We start from the raw sequence: 19,658 nt of genomic DNA, 5'->3' as shown, positions 1-19,658 counted from the left end.
GCTACTCCGCACTTGGTCACCTGTGGCCAGTGGCCATGTCTTCCACCCAGCCCTTGGTGCTGGCCCTGAGGCCCTGGTCCTCCGCCTGTCACACCTGTGGTGATTGCGCTGTCCCCCGCCCCTTCCTGAGGGCATCTGTTGCCCCAGGTCCCTGTGGTCAGGGCTGCTCCTCTCCCCCCGCCTGAGCCAGGAGCCCAGAGGAGGGTGCTTGGACCAGGAAACCTATCTGGGGCTGACTAGTCACCTAGGCCCCAGGGGAAGCCACAAGGGCCTGAGCTGGGCCAGTCAGGTTCCCCAAATGGGGACAGTGTGAAGTGGGGAAGTCAGCAGAAACTGTGGCCAGGGAGGGGTCAGGAGGGAGCTTCACGCCGCTGGCAGGCAGCTGGTCAGGAGAGGAGAAGGGGGCGGTGAGGAGAAGTGCAGAGAGGCAGAGACCCCCGTGGGAGGGAGCGCTGACTCAGGGAGCCCCACCTCCCGGGGCCTGAGGCCTTAGTGACGTGACACGAGGCAGCCTGGTTCCTGCCTCAGCTGTTCTGGCTGGATGTGCTTTGAGGAAGGGCGTCCCAGACCTCTCTCCAGGGGCAGGCACGGCGCCCCAGGCCTGCAGGGGCAGCGAGGGCTCCATCCCGGGGAGGCGCCGCTCTCCCCGCTGTATGCTCATTTCCAGACTGGTAACCAAGTCGTCGTCAGGTATGTTTCACAGACAAGCAGTGTGAGGCCGGCCTGGGCCAGCCCTGCCTGGCGGGTGTGGGGGGCAGAGGGAGCGAGGGGTCCAGAGGGCGAGCCCGGGCCGGGCAGAAGTCCTCCCCCTTCAGGCTGGAGGTGAGAGCAGGACCCGGGGCTGCACCGGGAGGGCCCCGAGGGGGCAATTCCCAGACCTGCTCTTGAGATGATGCCAGCCATAGTTGCTGGAAAGCCATTGGCATCTGGTTCAAAGCCTTACTAAAGCCAGCGCTCCGAGCAGGGAGGCCAGGTGAGAATCTGCCCTGGGCGTGCTGGACATGCTGATCTCGACTCACGCCCGGAGAGAGGACCTGGGGCCATACTTATGTGGCCTGAAACCGGCGGCTACTTAAAGTCCCCATTAGAGGAAGACTATCTAAATCATGGAGTGATTAATATGAATGCGGTGCGGTGATTACTAGACGTATGAGTTAACACCAAAAAAATCCTTGCAATGTGACCTTGAGCACAAAACACAGGCAACAAAATCGTCCCCAACCCTAAACAGCGAAAAGGCTGGAAGGAAATATATGACTGTGTCAACAGTGAGTTTATGAGTTTCTTTCCTTTTTGTCTTAAATTTTTTTATTTGGTATTTTACATATTTTTGATTAGGACAAAAGTTATTAAAAAAAAAAGAGAAGGTGAAATGCTATTATCACGTTGGTATGAGGTGGGTATCAGTGAATTCATCCATCCCGTCCCACTAACATCCTGATCTTGCTGAGGCTGGACCTTTGCTGGGCTAAGGTCCAAGGAGGGGGTGACACTGGGTCCTGACCCGTGGGGACCCATGTGTATTGGGGGCAGCTGACCAAGGACCAGGCCTTCAGCTGTGGTGAAGGGGAGCAGGTGGGGCACCTGGGGTGTAGAGAAAGCTTCTCAGAAGAAGAGGTTCCAGGAAGACCTGCCCTGGGGGCAGACCCAAGGGGCGCCAGTTGGGAGAAGGGTTTAGTTAGCTTCCTGCAATGGAGGCCCTGGCTCGGGGTTCCGTGCACGCTCTTCTGGTTCCCTGAAGGATGCTGGTGAGCTGCTGCCCACTGTGTCCTCAATTTTCTCCTGAGGCAGGCCAGCGGGGTCGAGTCCCCAGTGGGCAATTTGCCAGCAAGGTCAAGACAAAGCTTTTATGAGCCTTATTGTCTCATATGTGTCGTCAGAGTAGGCTCAGTGAGCTGCCCTCCCGCAGATACTCCCGGGAGGTACGTGTCCTGCCAGGCTGGTGGGCAGCAGGTCAGAGTGGTCCGGTGGGCCGTCCTCGCGGTCCCGGGGCCTGGTGCTGGCAGAGTCCTTGGAAACATGGGATGAGGGGGGAGGAAGGGGCTGCGGGATCAGGGCAGGCCTGGGGTCAGAGCTCGGCAGTGACCCTGTGTCCGGTGTCTGGGGGCAGGGCTGCTGCCGCTCTCACCCGGCCCTGGGCTCCTCAGACGAATTCAAGGTCAACGAACAAACAGTGTCAGAGTCTTGGGCAGACATCTGTTCCTGCCTAAGGCTGGCATCGCTGGAAGACGCAGTAAACATGGCTGTAACTGCGCAGGGCTGTCTCTCCCCAACCTGTGTTCCTCCCCAAGGTGGCTCCGGGTCCTGGCAGGTCCTGCGTATGAGGATGAAGCTACATGACCAGCAGTAAGTTCCAAGGTTTAATTCCCCCTCCTCTGCAACCCCCTCCCTCGGACCTTCCCAACCCCCAACTACTGCTTTTCTGGGATCCCAGGTGCCTGCCCACGTGGTCTTCCCTCTCCTGCTCTGTCCCCCATGAAGCTGCTCCACGCACAGCACCCTTGGGAGAATGCTCAGGGGCAGGGCACAAGGAGGGTCCCCAGTTGTCTGGTCCTGGAGTCTCCCTACACCCCCCAGCCCTTGGTGCTGGCCCCGAGGCCCTGGTCCTCCGCCTGTCACACCTGTGGTGATTGCGCTGTCCCCTGGCCCCTTCCTGAGGGCATCTGTGGCCCCAGGTCCCTGTGGTCAGGGCTGTTCCTCTCCCCCGGCCTGAGCCAGGTGCCCAGAGGAGGGTCTTTGGCCCAGGAAACCTCTTTGTGGCCGACCAGTGACCTAGGCCCCAGGGGAAGCCACAAGGGCCTGAGCTGGGCCAGATCCCCAGAGTGGGGACAGTGTGAAGTGGAGAAGCCAGCAGAGGCTGTGGCCAGGGAGGGGCCCGGAGGGAGCTGCACGAGAGCTCCCACCGAGAGCCTGTCTGGCTGGGACTCTCCTTCCCCTCTGCACAGGGCTCAGAGCTGGTCCGAGGGCCAGGCGGCCCCTCCCCATTCCCTCTCGTCACCAGGCAGCTCCCCCCGAGCCCCTGCTTGGGAGATGCGGGTGTGGGTGGCAGTCAGTGGGCTGCTCCCTGATGTGTGCTCAGCTGGCCACCTTCCAGGCACGCAGAAGGGGGAACCTCCTGGTTTCCTCACGGTTGGGTGGGGCCCAGTGACTGGCCCGGGCTTAATTGTGAGCAGAAGGGCTGAGTGTAAGCTCCAGGCTGGGTGTTCACTCTCTGATGTCAGACCCTTCAGAGCTCCTGCTTCCTCTTCCAGTGACCAGCCAAACCCCTTGAGGCAGCTTGACTTGCCCAGAAATGAGGCGGTGCCCCCAGCTGGAGGGGCCCTGGTGATGCATCTAGCTCAACCCTCCCATTTCACAGAGGGAGAAACTGAGGCTGGAGAGGGAAGGGCGGTGTCTCAGGCCACACAGCCACTTGGTGACACAGCTGGAACCCGATCTCTGCGTGGTGCCTTAGCCTCTTTTGTGCTGAATCATGTTGCCTCCAGAAAGTGGATTTGTGGAAGTGTTTCCAAAGCAGAACAGAAAAGTGAGTGGCCTGACTTTGGGGCGAGGGAGAGTTCATAAAGTAAGGAGAATGCTCACTGGACACTCATGATTAAAGTTAGCCTGAGGCCAGAAGGGTGTGTACAGCTGCTCACACAGGCTGAGGCTTCCTGGCAGGGGAGTGGCCAGGCGAGGCCCAGGGCATCCTTGGGCAAAGGTTTGTACTTCCTGAAGCACACAGCCAGGCCGGAGGTCTGCTGGGAAGGGAGAAGGCAGAGATCAGATGCAGGATGGGATGAGGGCCAGCGATGGGCTGCCCCGTTCGCAGCGTGGCTGGCTGGGCCCTTTCTGGATAGACTCGTGGTGCTGCCCTAGGCAGTTGTACCAGCCTGTTTTGGAGGGTGCTTGCCCACGTTACGTGATTTGTCCAGGCTCACGCAGCTTGTGGTGACAGAGCTGGGGTTTGACCCTGAGTCCCTGGAGCCGGCTCGTGTAGCTGCGGAAGAAAACCAGGCTTTGCACCTAGATCTTGCCACATTTGAGCTGTGTGTCTTTGGGAGAACCGCTTTGCCTCTCTGAGCCTCAGTTTCCTTGCCTGCCCATCAGGTAGAGGTCCTAGGGCAGATCTTGGGACAGATGTCCTGGTGTTCCCACGAGTTTTGTAAACAATGTGTGTGAATGCCGAGCAGTGCCCAGCAAATGGCCGGCCTGCCCTTGACTGTGATTTCGGGGGTCCCAGGCTGGGTCTCTGGAGGTTTCTCAAGCACAGAACAAGTTTCTCTCCCCTGGTGACCCGTGGGGGTGAGTGCACTTTCCCTGGAAGAGAAGCCTGGTTTCCTGAGGTCTGTGGGTGGTTCTGAGAAAAGATCAGCCCCTTCTGGGAAGGAAGGAGGAGAAAGGGTGGTGGCAGAGAGCAGCTGGGGCCTGAGCGGAGAGGTCAGGTGAGGGGAGCAGACTGTGCCAGGAAAAGCGTATTGATTTCCTCCTTTTAGAAATGGATTCAAGTGGAATCATTCATAATGTGCTCTCCCCACCACAGACAATACCCATTCCCATCACTGTCAGGGAAATGGATTTGCAGCACTCTGGGAAAGAGAAAACAGATTGCCTGAGATGCGCAAAGACAGCTTGGTTCTGTCCCCACATGCTTTCTGCAGAGCCTGGTGGTGGCTTGCTGGGGACGGAGGGCAGAGCAATGCACCGTCAGGGCTGCTCTAGGGACAAGGTCTGCATTGAGCATTGCAGCCATAACAAGTGGTCAACCCTTGGTGGGCAGGGTCTCCAAGGGGGTATTGATGGAGCCGGGGGTCGGGAGGCCACCTGGGGGATGCAGGATTTGCGCTGAGCCTCAGAAGCAGGAGTGGCCATGAAGAGCAGTCTGGGTAGATGGACGCCATACCCAAGGGCTGGCCGAGGGGCTTCTTTTTTTTTTTTTAATTAATTAATTGATTGATTGATTTATTCATTTATTTATTTATGGCTGTGTTGGGTCTCCGTTTCTGTGCGAGGGCTTTCTCCAGTTGTGGCGAGCCGGGGCCACTCTTCATCGCGGTGCGCGCGCCTCTCACTATCGCGGCCTCTCTGGTTGCAGAGCACAAGCTCCAGACGTGCAGGCTCAGTAATTGTGGCTAACGGGGCTAGTTGCTCCGCGGCATGTGGGATCTTCCCAGAACAGGGCTCAAACCCGTGTCCCCTGCATTGGCAGGCAGAGTCTCAACCACTGTGCCACCAGGGAAGCCCCCGAGGGGCTTCTTGCTGGGAACCAGCAGAAGCTTTGTGTGGCTGGGACCCATGGGGTAAAGGTGGGAGGTGGTGGCTGGAGCGGAGGGCAGGGGTGGTGCTGGCCGTCTTGACACCTTTCCTTGCTGCCACCCTTGAGGGACTGCAGTCCAGGCGTGCATCAGAACACCTCTGGAGACAAGAGTAGGTGTGAGTGCAGCCTCTGTCAGTCAACCAAAGGTGCCTGCCCTGGTCCTGGAAGAGGCTGACTGGGGTCACGGTTCTGCTTCCCTTAGGCTTGGCCTGAGGCTGCCTGGCAGCAGGGTGGCTTCAGCGGACACTGGGCTCAGCCAGCCGTGACCCACTCTGGACAGGGCCCCGGGGCCAGCCCCCTGCCCAGCCAGACTGCAGGGCGCGTCTTGTTGTTGGTCCGTTCATTCATTCATCTGTTCATCCTTTCCCCAGGAGGAATATCAACACCAACGCTAGGTAAGCTGGACTCATGGCATTAAGTGGGGCAGGGGGTGGGGGGCACATGGACAGACACAGGCCTTGGAGCCAAGGAGACCTGTGATCAAGTCGCACGCACGAGTGTGTGACCTCTAGAAAGCCATCTAAGATCTCTGAGTCTCAGTTTCCTCAACGGCAAAATGGGGCTAACTCTCGTCAGGTGGTCGTGGGGCCCCAGGGATACAGTAACTGTAAAGGAAGTGGCAGGTGCCAGGCCCCCACCTGGGCACTGGGAGCTCAACAAGGTGCCTTCATGTACCAAGACACAGTGGGAAGTCGGTGCCCCAGGGCCTTGGCACATGCCGTGTCCGTGCCTGGAGTGCTCTTCTTCCTGATACCCTGTGGTCAGCTCCTGAACTTCCTTCAGGGGTTTGCTTGGCTGTCATCTTCTCAGCGAGGCTCCCTGGTCACCCCCTCAACCCTGGGCACAGGCCATCTCACGTGGATTTGTGAGGTTCACGAAGGCGGGGCTTTGATCTTTGTTCCCTGAGTCTCTTCTGTGCCTAGAACAGTGCCTGGCACATGGCACCGGGTGAAGGGATGTTGCTAAGATACTGTGCAGTGCAAGGTCACCAGCGCATTGCTCATTGACCCCACGACCACGGAAACGGGGCCCAGGGTCACAGTGGAAGGGACTCTGCTGGCCTCCTGATCCTCGGTGAGGTGCTGGGGAGAGCACGCTGGGCTTTGAAGCGGAAAGAGCTGGTTTGACCATGTGTATGTGTGTGTGTGTGTGTGTGTGTGTGTGTGTGTGTGTGTCTGTGTGTGGTGGGGAGGCCCTGTCCCAGCTGGCAAGGAGCTCCTGGTCTGAGGGGGACACAAGGCCTAAACTGAGATCCATCCAGGATGACATCAGAACCAGGCCCAGGCAGGGACCTCCCAGGGAAGGGATGCCCCACGGGGACCTCAGAGGGGTGCTTGGTGGCTCCTGGGCAGGGCGCCTCACTGAGCCGCCTCTGTTTGTGTCAGGGAGACCTGGGCTCCTTAATGATGCTGCCCTTGGGCACCTGAGCTGTTCTCCCCTGGACCTCACGGGGCACACACAGGTGGAGGAGGGCTCTGTAAAACTTCTGAGAGAGGTGGGGTGCAGCAAGGGGCAAAATCAGGACCCCTGCGCACACTCCACCCCTGACACAGAGCCCTTCCCTCCAAGATGGGCAACATGGCTAGGAACCCAAGCCTTTCTGGGAGAGCTGGGCCTGAATCCTGCCCCTGCTGACATGCTTGGTGACCGTGAGCTAATGACTGAGCTCACTAAGCCTCAGTTTCTTTATCTGTGAAATGGGCAGAGTGACAGTGTCTGCTGCAAGGGGCTCTGGCGTGGTGCATTCATCCCAAGGGACAGGGATTGTAGGGGGTGAGAGGCCTTGAGAAGAGACCACAGCCAAGACAGGAGGGCTGTGGCCCAGGGCACATCCAACCACCTTCCCAGGTGAGCTAGTGAAGGAGCGGCCAGTGCCACGTGGGTCTGGCTCCAAGCTGGGACACCAGTTCCTCCCTTCGGGGGCCCAGGCCTCTGGCAGCAGACTTCCCTCAGGTTCCTGGTCCAGGCAGGGCAGGGACGAGTTGCTGGGGTCCCATTTGAGGTTTACTCCCATCCTGGGCAGGAAGGGTGCATGGAGGAGTAGAGGCAGCTGGTCCCTGTCCACAGGATGGAGGTGTCCCTGGGCCTGTGCTGAGTAAGGCCACTCAGGGTGGACAGGGTGGCTGCCTGGAAGAAGCATCCTGGGCTGGGCTGGCTGGGAGGGTGAGGGCAGTGGGACGTATGGGGGAGAGTTGGGAGATGCAGCTAGTTTTGACGCTTCTACATCGGGGACCCAGTTCACGTGGCCGCGGCTTGCTCCCGCTAGACAGGAAGTTAAATAGCCAACCACACGTAGAGAATTTTCCCGACCCGGTTCTGAAGCCGAGAGTTCGCCTGGTGCAAAGGGGTGGGTGATTCCCCTTTTCTCAGGGGTCACCGCTGAGGGCAGTTTGTGCCTCGTTCCTGTCTCTTCGAATCATTACAACAAAACCTGGGTCACCCCAGTGCCACCCCATCTTACAGAAGAGGCAGGTGGAGGAAAAGTCAGGGGAGTTGCTGGTGAGAGACAGATGAGGGTCTTGCCCAGGACCGCTGTGCCCTAGGGCCACCCACCTCAGTTCTGGGCGCCAGCAGCGCTGTTGCTTTCAGGAAGCTTGTACTTGGGTCTCTGCCCCACCCCTGCTTCCAACTTAGGTCCCTACCTGGGTCCCCAATCTCTCTGCCTTGTCGAAAGAGATGAGTGCCGCAGGGAAGCAGCCCCAGGCTTGGGGGAGCCATTTCTAATGGGAAAACATGCACATTTGCCTAAATGAATCAAATCCATTTCTTTCCCATACATATTTCATGGGCTTCCTCTCTGTGTAATTTAATTATCACAGTTGTTAGTGTTAATGTCCTGGTTGGTGCAGCTCTGCTCCCCAGACCCTCGGAGCCTAATTGGGCACAGGGCTCTGAGGAGGAACCGGGAGGGTGGACCCATCTCTATGGCAACAGGATGTGATAATATTTCCGGGTGATCTATTGCTTTAATCTTGAGGGCTCTGAGTATATTGCCAGCATTAATAAATAAATCTAAATAACACCCTGGCGAGATTGATATTATTCTATCCATTTTACTGTTGGATGAACAGCAGCTCTGGGGGGTTAAATGCCTGGCCTGGGGGAGAGGTGAGAAAGATAGGGATTGTGGAAATGCCTGCTGGGTGCTGCCCTGGCTCCTGGGAGGCCCTGACATCCCGGCTGGAGGGGCTGGGTCAGGGGCCACAGAAGCCTCGGAGACCCAGTGGAATGGTGATGGCCAAGCGTGTTCTGGATGTACAATCCATTCCTCTTTGCAACCGGGTGGGAGCAGGGCAGCAGGAAGGACCCTCGGGCCCTCAACGTCGCTCCTCTGTTTTCTAAGTCCAGACAGTCCACCCAGAGAGCATCCATCCTTTGGCCTTTGTACGTTCAACAGTACATTTCTTGGAAGAAATAACCTTTAATCCAATACCAGTCTAGGTACCCCGTAGTGAGAGCTACCAGGATGATTTCTCCGATTCAGGGCTGAACGCACACACCTTATTCAGAGGAGACCTCCCCTCCCCTTGGCTGTCCTGGGGCTTCCTTCAACTCGAGGAGCTGGGCCTTTCCCTAAGGGCACCACGTGCTTCCTGGCCTGGCCGCAGAGTGTCACAGCTGCACCCCGGCCCCTGCGGCCCGGTGGTGGCTTGCCCGGCCTGTCTGTTCAGGTGAGAACGCACAGGCCGGGCAAGCCGCCACCGGGCCGCAGGGCCAGAGTTACCCTGCGCTCACACTCGCGCCTGCCCTGGGGGGCTGGGTCCCGGCACTGCTCGGTTGTGAGTCCTCTCCTCTCCGTGCGGTGAGGCCCTCACCTCCGTCTGCACGTGGGCCAGAGTAGCTGCTCCGCCTCCAGCCTCACCCCCCCCCCCCCCCCGCTTGCCAGCACAGCCCCCGCACAGGTCCCGGGTCGAGTTTGTTAAGCAGCTTCCTTCCTCCTTCTAGGTGAGGACCCTTTTGAGGGTCCTTCTGCGAACCTTAGTCAGGCCCACCCAGTCCACCAGAGGGGGCCTAATAACGTGGGGCCAAAAGACAAGGGGTCTGCAGGCCTGTCCCTTTCATGAAGGTGCCTCCTTTGCTCCTGGTCAGATTGACTGGTCCCCTGTCTCTGGGACCAGCTATGTCCACGCAGGAGACTTAAGTGCGGCATTAGGTCCAAGTGTGCCTCATTTGGCCGTGAGGTCAGATCATCTCAGACTGAGGTCATTTTAGACTGTTTCAGGTCTTTCTGCGAAAGAAGGTCAGTTCCAGGATGCTGTGCCGACGGCTTCTCTGGCTGAAACAGGAGTGTGGCCTCCTTGGGCTCCTGGTCCCGCCTGTGCACTTTCTCCCTCCCGCACTCTCTGTGAACCCCTGGTCTCCCCTGTCAGCGTGGGAGCTGAGCGCCGTGCCTGTGGAGCGGTTGCGTTTCGGGGGCGTCTCTCCAGCCCACACCACCTTGCTCCGCACCCGCCTCCCTGGCCACGGCTGATGGGAGCAGGTGTGAGCACCTGCCTCAAGCTGATCCAATCACATTCTCCCTCCCAGTCACTGGGGATTGGGCCTCAGACAACTGAGATTGTACCTGAACCGCGAATGAAGGAGGCAGCTGGCCTGCGGCGGCTGCCTTTGGCCCACGTGCCAATGGAAGGGGAGGATGCTGGCAGGGAGGGGGAGGGGGAGAGAGAGCAGACAGGGGAGGAGAGAGGAAGAGAAGAGAAGGGCAGACAAGGAAACCAAGAAGGGCAGGAACAGCAAGAAGGAGAGACAAGGCAGCCCCTGCGGGACGGAGGAGGGAACCCTGAAGACTTCCCTGCTTGGTCTGCTTCCCTGGAGGCTCAGCTGTCAGCCCCGCCCCGAGCTCTGGGAACAGCTTTTTCCTCATTCTGCTTAGTGGCAGGCCCTGCCCATTCCGGGTAAAGGCCTGTCTTCAGAGATCTTAGAATATATTGCCTGGCAAGAGTCTTTCTGCATGCCTGAGGCCTCGTGCCATGATGGACCAGTTTGACCGGATATGTTTATCCTGACAGTGTGATTTCTGGCAAATGCCTGTGTTTCCTCTGGGGCTGGGTGGGCGCTGCAGGCTTTCGTGACTGAGCTCCAGTAAAAACTCTGGCCACCGTGGCTCAGGGGACAGTCCCTGGTTGGGAACGCTTTGCACCTGTTTCCACATTGTTGGGGGAATTAAATGTGTCCCATGTGACTCTGTCGGGAGGGACCCCCAGAAGCTTGTGCCTGGTGTCTCCTGAGCTTCTCCCAGGTGCCTTTCTCCTCTGCTGACTTTCATCTGCATCCTTTCCCCATCACAAACCGTACCTGTGAGTATAACAGCTTTTTCTGTGTGGTGTGAGTCCATCCAGTGAACTGTCCGGCCTGAGGATGGTCCTGGGGACGCCTGACACAGGGGTTTAATGTGGCTTATGCATACTTCTCTCCCTTGGAAACAAAAGAGCCTTGTCTGAGGCAACTTGGAATGACAAAGATGTGGCAGAAGGGGGCCCAGCAGAAAATAGCACACTTGACCTGAGTGCCTGTGGAGGGAACCAGTGAACATAAAGAGAGAGCAACCACAGGGGCTGCAACCACCCAGGCCTGAGGGATGGGGGGTGCTCAGGCACGACCTGGAGCCGGAGAAAGCCCTGGCTGGAGGAAGCAGCCGCTCACGGGGGCAGTGGCTTTAGGCAGAGGACGTGGCCCTGCTCGCTGTGGCCTGCCGGGGAGACAGCCAGGTTCTGACCTGTCTTCTTCTGCCTCTAGGTTCCCACAGGGGCCTCGTGTTGGCTAGACCCAGCAGGAAGCTCCAGGGCAGGTGATGCTGGGGAGGAGCGAGGCCCCGCGGCCGGGCCTGATGCAGGGGTGTCCCCTGGGGAACGCTGTGGAGGCTGAGGCTCAGGGTGTCGAGGGCTCTGCCCTGTACCTGCAGCTTGGCACAGCTGCAGAGCCGCCGTGGGCCCAGGAGAGGCGACGAGCTCCGGGTGGAGCTAGAGCGGCATGGAGGTCCCAGTTCCCCGGAGGGGCTCAGGAAGAGGGAGGAGGCAAGCAGGGCGGACCTGTCGGTAGGGGGCAGGGTGGGAGGGGAGGCTCAGGTGGCCAGGCTGCTCCTGAGGGTGGCGTCCAGCTACGGAGCTCCAGGCCTCTGTGTGCTGCCCACAGGCGCGGGAAGAGGCAGGGTGGGCTGCCAGCATCTCCCAGCGGGGCCACCCTGCCTGCCAGCACGCAGACTCCCCCCAGCTGCAGGATGCTCAGGGCGGGTGCTGTGCTGGGACTGGGCAGGCCCAGGTGTAAAGCGTGGCTGGCAAAGGACTTGCTAATTAATTTGTTAATTAACGAATGCCCTTCTTCTTCCCACAGAGGGTTCAAGGCGATTCACAAGAACTCATACAATACAGTAATTACAAAATAGAGACAGAATCATTGCCCAGGGAAAAGGTAAATAAGGGTGCCTAGTGGGCAGTGGCAGGCTGGTCCATGGCCCTGGGATCGAGTTCACACGCTCTGCCCCCAACCTGGCCTCACCTCCTGCCTTAGGTCTGGGCTCCAGGGTGTGTGCCGCCTCTGTGGGGTTCTCCTCATTTGGGATCACGTCACAGGGGGCTGATTCCACCCCAGGAACTCTCTCTGTCCTCCCTGAGCTGGCCGGCTAGCGCTGTCACTCCTCGGGTCTCTGTGTCCCAGGCTGGGCTGGGCTCCTCTGACCGCAGCCCTGGTCTCCACACTGCCTTTCCCTGCCAAGTCTGTGAAGGGAAGAGTCTGGGTCATCCACCCGCCCTCCCCCCAGGCTGCCCCAAGCCCAGACAGGTGCCCGAAATGGGGAAGGACTGAGTAAGCAAATGTCTGCGCAGAAGTGATGCACTGACTGCCGGGGAGTGGGTCACCCGCTTCCACGCTGGCCCACTGCCCCTTAGCTTTGCCCTGGGTCTCTTTTTATTCTGCTTAACATTCGCTTGCTCTATATATGTAACTTTGTAGCAACTTCTGTTTCTTTTTTGGAACAAGGCTGAATGTACTTAAAACGAAATAAAAGAAGAAAGGAAGATGGAACAGTAAATCCATGAAAAGTGAGCAGGCAAATTAGCAGCTGATTTAGGACCTGTGTCATTTCTGCAAGCTGAGAGCTGAGTTCCAACGTGGCTCTGAGCTCCCTGGCAGGTGGAGCCTGGGGAGACACAAAGTGCTTATTTTCAGCAGGGTGTGCATCCAGGATTCCCACCAGCTACACATTTCCCAGCGTGGAATCCAGGGAAAAAATGTGCCCTCGCCTTTGTACATATCTGGGAAGGCGCAGCGGACCCTGGCTTGCTAGGTGGGTGGCCGGGAAGGGACTGAGAAAGGAGGGGTTTCTTCCCTGGAGCAGCGGGGCTTCTGTGCTGCAGGCTTAGGTGAGACCTCAGGCCGCAGCAGGCTTCAGGGCAGAGGATCGGACTAAGCCCGGCTGGTCAGATGGCCAGAGGCCAGGGTGGGGCTTTGGCAGACACCTCTGTCCAGCACACACGGTCACTGGCCTGGTTTGGTCAGCTCCGGCCAGCATCCTCTTCTGAACGCTCCATCCTTCTAACTATGGTACATGTGTAACTTGGATAAAAATAAAACCTAATCACTGCACCCAATACTTGCGCCCTGTGTCCTCTGTCTCTCGATCCTGCCCTTCTCTCCGTCCAGCCTCAGTTTATATTCCCCGACTGGAAACCCGATTTCTGGTTTCAAAAGCTCTGGTCTGCTGGAGTGGCAGGAGGCTTTGGAGTGGGCACCCAGGGCTGGATCCCCTCTCCCCGTCTCAGCACCTCGATGTCTTCGCTCAGACCCTCCCGACGCCTGCTGGCCGCCATGTCTGTGCTCTGCCGGCAGCCGTGCTTGGGTCAGGCCCCCTCATCCCCAACCCCACATGCCGGGGGCCCTAACCCCCCTGCCCACTCTCTCCTCGCAGCCCATGTTCCTTGCTCCTCCATGAGCCCCCTGGGCAAGGCCTCTGCCTGGGACCCTCGTCTCCCTGCCAGCTCCCTACCTCCTTCAGGGCTTTGCTCAAATGTCCCCTTCTCAGGAGGCCCCGGCCAAACTGACAGTGACTGTGTCCCTCCTGCATGGCCCACGCAGCGCTGCAGCCGCCTGCCCAGGGCCCGTGTGCATGCTCCCACCTGCCCTCTGCTTCCCAGGAGCGCCAGCCCCGCCAGGGCTCACTTAGTCACTAAGTGCAAGCTTGTTGATTTAACCAATTAATTAGTGACTGTAAATCCGGACATTACCTTGCAGGACTGTTGAGTGCAGCCCAGCGCCCAGCAGACAGCTGACACCGAGTCAAGGGCCGTTCCTTTGCCTGCACCTTCAATACCCTCCAGGCCTGTGGCCAGCCTGGTCCCGGCCCGACCTCAGGCCTCCTGTCCGGTTCTCCCCATATTCCAGCCCAGCCCAGTTTTTCTTTTCTTGCAGACCTCCACCCTCCAGGTTGAAGATAAAGCTCAGGTGGTTTACGCCTCTGGAATGATTTTGTTTTAGAAAAGCCCCAAGTTGCCCGCTTTTCTCCATCACAAGAGCTCCCTGCTTCACCGGTACACAGGTCGTGTTTCTGAAGGATCTCACGGGCCAAGGGAGCGTGCTCACCGACCCAGAGCTTCTGAGGGGTTCACAAGCAGGTTGTTAATCACAACTATTATCAACAACTGAACTGTATAACCCTACAATTGAATGAGTTGTGTTGTAAACAAAGGCATCATGTCTCTCACTTTTTCACTACCTTTTACCGTGCTGGACGCTCTTGGCATTATTCAGGCTGGCTGTGATCGTGAGTGACTAAATGTGACTTTGTGTGCACCTACGCACCTGGGGCACATGCAGGGAGCCCTGGGGCGGGTGTGGAGGCCTGCTGGCCTGAACCACACGGCTAAGAACGTCCCGCCCAGACTTCCTGGCTGCTGGCACAGGGAAAGATGAAGTCCACCCCCGCAGGACTTCCTGTAGCCTGGCCCTGCTCCCTCCTCTAGGTGTCAGGGGGTCACTGAGATCGACAGAAAGGCTGTTAAGACATCCACGTGGAGATTGCGGGGATCCAAGGAGAACCACTCACTTGGTTTGGGCCCAGTATCAGAATCCCTGCTGTTCAAGGAGGAACAGACACACGACGCGGGGATGTCCCGGGACGGATGTGCTAGCGGGAAGCAACCAGGTCTGACTTTGTCAAACCATGAAGCCATAAGTAAAGAGCGGAAAGCAGGATAAAGTGTTTCTAAAAATAATGGAAGATAAAGTAAATGACATAAAATAATGATTTAAGATGAGCAGCTCCAACAGTGTATTCTATGTTAAAGTGACATTTCATGTTAGCTGGGAAGAGTGGATTCATCTACCAGCAAATACATGGAGCTGTCCATCAGGCCCAGATTTTCTGTCCCCCAGTGTCCACTTGGGCCTGGATCTGCCTGGCCTTGGCCACTCGCCTCACTTCCTGGCTCAGTGGTCGGTCCTCGTGATGGCTCTCAGGCTTTCTGTGGCCACCGTGTGTGGGCCTCCCCGGGGCCAAGAGTGAGGGTCAGCCTCCGAATCCCATCTCTGCAGCTCCCTGCCCAGATCTGACCCAGTGGACCCACGGGGGCTGCTCTGAGAGACAGAGGATGAAGGCATATCTGGAAGTGGTGATACACACGTTTGACCTCAGGCTCTGATTTCTAAGGAGGCGATGCTACAATAAGCACATACTATGTCCCAGGCAGTGTTTTGGACACTGGGAGACAGTAATGCACAAAACAGAAAAACATCTCTGTCTTCATGCAGCTGATGTTCTAGAAGTGCTGGTGAGCTGGGGAAGACAGTAAAGAAATAAGGAAGTTGCAGACAGTGTCAGAATATGGTGAACAGTATGAACAAGCTAGGCTGGGACCCAGGCATGGGAATGCCAAGGGAGGAGGAGAGGACAGTTTTATACAGGGCATTCCAAAGAGGCCTCAACACCAAGGCTGACATCTGAGCACAGACTTGAAGAAAGCGATGGAGAGGGCCACGTGGGTACAAGGGGAAGAGGGCTCCAGATGGAGGGAACCGAGGTGCAAAGGCCCTGAGGCAGGACGATGCTTGGCATTTCCAAGGCTTAGGAAGGAAGCCAAAGTGGCTGGAGCAGAGGGTGAGTGAGGAGCACAGTCGAGGTCCAAGTAGGCCAGACCATGCTGGGTCATGATCTTGTCGGTGTTGGGAGAAGCAGGGAGAGGTGTAGTCGCTGTTGACTGGTGCAGTGAGAGATGATGGAGGCTTGGACCAGCAGAGGAGTTGGAGGGCAGACTCTGGATAGAGTTTGGAGCCAGTAGGCGTTAGATTTAGACAAGAAGGAGGAGAGAAGGCAAGGATGACCGCAGGGTGTTTGGCCTGAGAACTGGAAGGTGGAATTGCCATTAAACAAGCTGATGGGAGGAGCGGACTCTGAGAGGAAAGATGAGGAATTCAGATGTTACGCGCTGAGTTTGAGGTGCACGCGGAAAGGTGGGTGGGTAGTTGGGTATAATAGAAGATGGGAGTTTGGGGTGATTTGCATTGGAGATTGTACACAGTTCTACCTGCATTCTTTTGCATCTTTCTGCTTCACTTGACATAATGTTTGAGAAAGTCTTATGTATTGTAGTTTGTTTATTTTGCTGTATGGCATTCCATGGTATGAATACACCCCAATTTATTTCTCCATTTCACTTTCCATGGTATATGGATTGTGCCCAATATTTGACTAATACGGGTATTTCCATATTAGTGATCATCCTTTATATGTGCACATGTGCTCACATTTGTTTGGGCTATACACACAGAATTGGGATTTCTAGGTCATAAGCAAGCATATTTTCAATTTTACTAGATAAGGCCAAACTGTTTGTCTTTTTCTTTTCTTTTCTTTCTTTCTTTCTTTTTTTTTTGGCTACACCACTCAGGATGCGGGATCTTAGTTCCCTGACCAGGGATGGAACCCTTGCTCCCTGCGTTGGAAGCATGGAGTCTTAACCGCTAGACCATCAGGGAGGTCCAGGCCAAACTGTTTTTCAAAGTGTTTGTACCACTTTGCACTTTTCCTAGCAGTGTCTGGTGTCTGAGAGTTCCTGTGGGTCCATGGGGTTTGCTGATACTTGATACCGTCAGGCCTTTAGTGTTTGCCAATATGGTGGATGTATAGGGTTATTCCATTATGCCCTTAATTTATGTTTTCCTGTTTTATTTGTGAAGCTTGTATTACTTCTTCAGTACAAGTCATTAAAAGATATTAGTGATAATAAAATCAAAGAGAAACTGACTCTAAAATTCCAAAGGTCAATAAAAACTTGAAGAAAGGGGTGAGAGGGAGTAAAAACATACCTCTTTTCCATCTAACACTGGATTAGTCAGTGGAGCCTGGGTAACTTACTGGGCTTTGTATAACATGAGTGTAAGAAGACCCAGAAGGCCCTTGAAAGTCATACTGAACACGTCCTCTTTGAGTATCTCAGTTCTCTTTCTAAGGGGACACAGAGGCTAAAGCTATTGATGGGGCAGAGTTGGGGGGAGGATGGGTATGGTTTTAAGCAGGGGCTGGTAGTACAATTCCCTTAACTTGCTGCCATATTGCTGCATAACCCCCCAAGCCCTTTCTGTAGACTGGTTGCCCAAAATAATGGAATATGGAAAATTTCCTAACATGCTGGGTATGCCCCAGAATTGGAACATGGAGCAGTCTAAGGATGTCCTACGAGCAGCGGGTCCCAGGCTAGGGTGTCACCTTCCCTTGGGTGGGCAGGCTGGGCTCTGCGGAGCACACAGGGGCTCCGGCTACTGACCGTGGGTGTGCTGCCTCTCCTTTGTTCAGTGACCTTTTCCAGTTGTATTTCTTTGTAAACAGCAGCATGCTAGAATAACATCAGGCCCCTTTGCTGACATCAGCTCCCTTCAGCTGCACCCATGAACACAAGGAAAATGTGAAAGAAACACAATAACAGTGAAAAACTGTAGCATAGCTCTAAGGGCTGGATGCATCAATAAGGACATGGAGACTCTTAGTGGTGTAATCAGGGGGATGACCCCAAACTTACATACCACACTCTGTATGTATGAGAAGCCATGCTCTTCCCCAGTGCTCATGGGACATTTACAAAAATATTTCATTCATTACGTAACAGGCAAGAAAAAATTTTCAGTAAATTCCTCCTAATAGAAATTGCACAGGTCAGTGCTTTGACCCGGTGCAATGAAAATGGAGACTAATAACAAAAGTACAAGCAAAACCCTCCATCTATGTGAAATTTAACCAAATATAAAAACACTGCAATCATTTCCTAAATAACTTCTGAAGCAAAGACAAATTTGAAACTACAACTGCTGAGTACTAAGAAAACGGTAATGTGAAAACTTTATATATCAAGACCTAGGAGATCTGTCAAAGTTATAATGAAGCAAATTCATGACCCTAAATGCTTTCAATGTTAGGCAGAAAGGAGAAATAAATAAAGTAAGCTTTCAATTCAAGTTAAAAAGAGAAGAATAGAGTAAACTTAAGGAAATCGGACAAAGGAATTAGTAGTTAAGAACAGAAATTAATGAATTAGAAACCCCAAGCCATAAATAAATAGTAGAACTGGTTCTTTGGAAAACCCCCAACAAAAGAGGTAAATCACTAGCTGGTCCTGCTGGCCCTGGTGTGTTTCGCCAGGATACACATGATGGATGGCATTGCAGGCAGGATGGCTTCCTGAAGGCAGACCCAGGGTTAATGTGCAAGTCCACACCCTTCCCAGAAACTCCATTCCTCAAACACTCAGGAAACTCTCTTGGAATGCAAGTGAGTGGAGTGTGATCGATTCGGGGATAAACTTGAATTTGGTTTAATTAATTTTAAAAAAGTCTGCAAAACTTTAGAAATTGAACTATAATTAGAGAAAAAAACCTTTTATTGTACATTTAACCTCATGCCCGCAAAGAGAGCGTTGCCTCTTCACGGTGTGGAGGAAGCAGGAACGTAAAGCACAGGGGCTGGAAAGGAGGGTCAGCACCTCAGATGTGGAGGGGATTGAAATGGGGTCAGGAAATTGCTAAATATAACTCAATAGATAGATGATTTCCCAAATAAATATAAATGACCAAAACTTACTCCAAAAGAGAGAGAAAGCCTGAATATAGAAATAGGAAAAAGTAGAAAATGATCCATAAAATGGTAGATAAACAACTAGTTACATGTTGTAGAAGATGGCAGAGCGGAAAATTCCAGGAACTGGTCCCTCCACCAAAGCAGTTACCGAACTGGCATAAACTGTCAGAATCAACTATTTTGGAACTCTGGAAATTAGTCAGATCCTTGCAGCATAGGGGAGTGCTGGATGAAGAGAGGGTTTGGTAAATTTTGGTGTTTCTGTAGCAGCTACCATCCTCCATTCTTCTGCCTTGAGTCAAGCAGTTATGGGACAGATGGCCTGTCTTCCTGGTGGGTTTGCTGGTGCCAGAGTGGGCAATAAAGCTTCCCCTCCAAATATAAGATTGTGTGTTTTTTCTGCCTTGACGGGTAAAGGAGGGGCCAACATAGGTGCTGGTCATTGTTTCAACCCCTCTGGCTGAAGCACCTTCCTGAACAGCGTCTGTTGAAAGAATTTAAAGAGACAGAGTGTCTTTTTTTTTTTTAAATTGGATCCAGGCATTCAAAGAAATCACTGTCAGGTCACTCTCTGACCACAGAGACAACAGAACAGAGACTTCAGTGACTACATAAAACAAGGAATATAGATTTTGCATAAAATAGTTTAGAAAAGTCAGCAAACAAATAGATGATTGCAGCCCTCAACAACAAAAACAGCAATCCATGGGGAGGGGGAAGAATCTGATCTCCAGAGTTACTATATTACAGTATTCAAAATGTCCAATTCTCAACAAGAAAACTAGAAATTGATAGAAACCATCCCCATGAAAGCCCAGGCATTGAACTTACTAGGCAAAAACTTTAACTGTCTTATATATGTTAAAAGAACTGAAGAAAACCATGGACAAAGAAATAAAGGAATCCGAATGGTGTATGAACAAGTAGGGAGTATCAATAAAAAGATAGAAATTATAGAAAGTAACCAAATAGAAATTCTGAAGCTGAAAAGTACAATAGACAAAATAAAAATTCACTAGAGAGGTTCCACAGAAGATTTGACCAGGTGGAAGAAAATATCAGCAAACTTGAAGGTAGGGCAACTGAAATTAGGACAGAGAGAAAAAGGAATGAAGAAAAATGAACAGAGCCGAAGGATCCAATGAGATATCATAAAATAGACCAATATACATATTGTGGGAGTCCCAGAAGGAGAAGGGGGGAGAGAGAGAGAGGTAGAGAGGGAGAGGGAAGGGAAGGGAAGGGAAGAGGAGAGAAGAGGAGAGGAGAGAAGAGAGGAGAGGAGAGGAGAGGAAAGGCAGAAAA

The 19,658-nt window shown here is 54.5% G+C and overlaps 1 protein-coding gene and 1 long non-coding RNA gene across 5 annotated transcripts; both read left to right on the top strand.

Moving 5' to 3' along the window:
* Positions 1–367: 367 nt before the first annotated feature.
* LOC117195498 (uncharacterized) lies at positions 368–9,890 on the top strand. 4 transcript variants are annotated; one of them, XM_049712745.1, is made up of 2 exons: positions 368–3,526; positions 5,499–8,980. In XM_049712745.1, exons 1-2 carry the CDS (start codon positions 2,476–2,478, stop codon positions 5,507–5,509), a joined length of 1,062 nt encoding a protein of 353 aa, XP_049568702.1. In that variant the 5' UTR covers positions 368–2,475; the 3' UTR covers positions 5,510–8,980. The 4 variants fall into 4 exon arrangements, 3 of the variants coding, with proteins under 3 accessions (XP_049568702.1, XP_033256081.2, XP_049568701.1); XR_007478568.1 differs by adding an exon at positions 9,009–9,890 and having other exon boundaries at positions 370–8,905; XM_033400190.2 differs by having other exon boundaries at positions 370–690; positions 2,292–8,980.
* Positions 9,891–9,921: 31 nt separating this feature from the next.
* LOC125965073 (uncharacterized) lies at positions 9,922–12,882 on the top strand. The gene is made up of 2 exons (XR_007478569.1): positions 9,922–11,704; positions 12,272–12,882. It is a non-coding gene; the product is annotated as an uncharacterized LOC125965073 (long non-coding RNA).
* The last annotated feature ends 6,776 nt before the right edge of the window (positions 12,883–19,658 follow it).

The sequence above is a fragment of the Orcinus orca genome, chromosome 7 (assembly GCF_937001465.1).
Source record: "Orcinus orca chromosome 7, mOrcOrc1.1, whole genome shotgun sequence".
In the NCBI taxonomy this organism is placed as follows: domain Eukaryota; kingdom Metazoa; phylum Chordata; class Mammalia; order Artiodactyla; family Delphinidae; genus Orcinus; species Orcinus orca.
The sequence above is the reverse complement of the archived record's forward strand: the minus strand, read 5'-3'. Positions and strand labels throughout refer to the sequence as shown.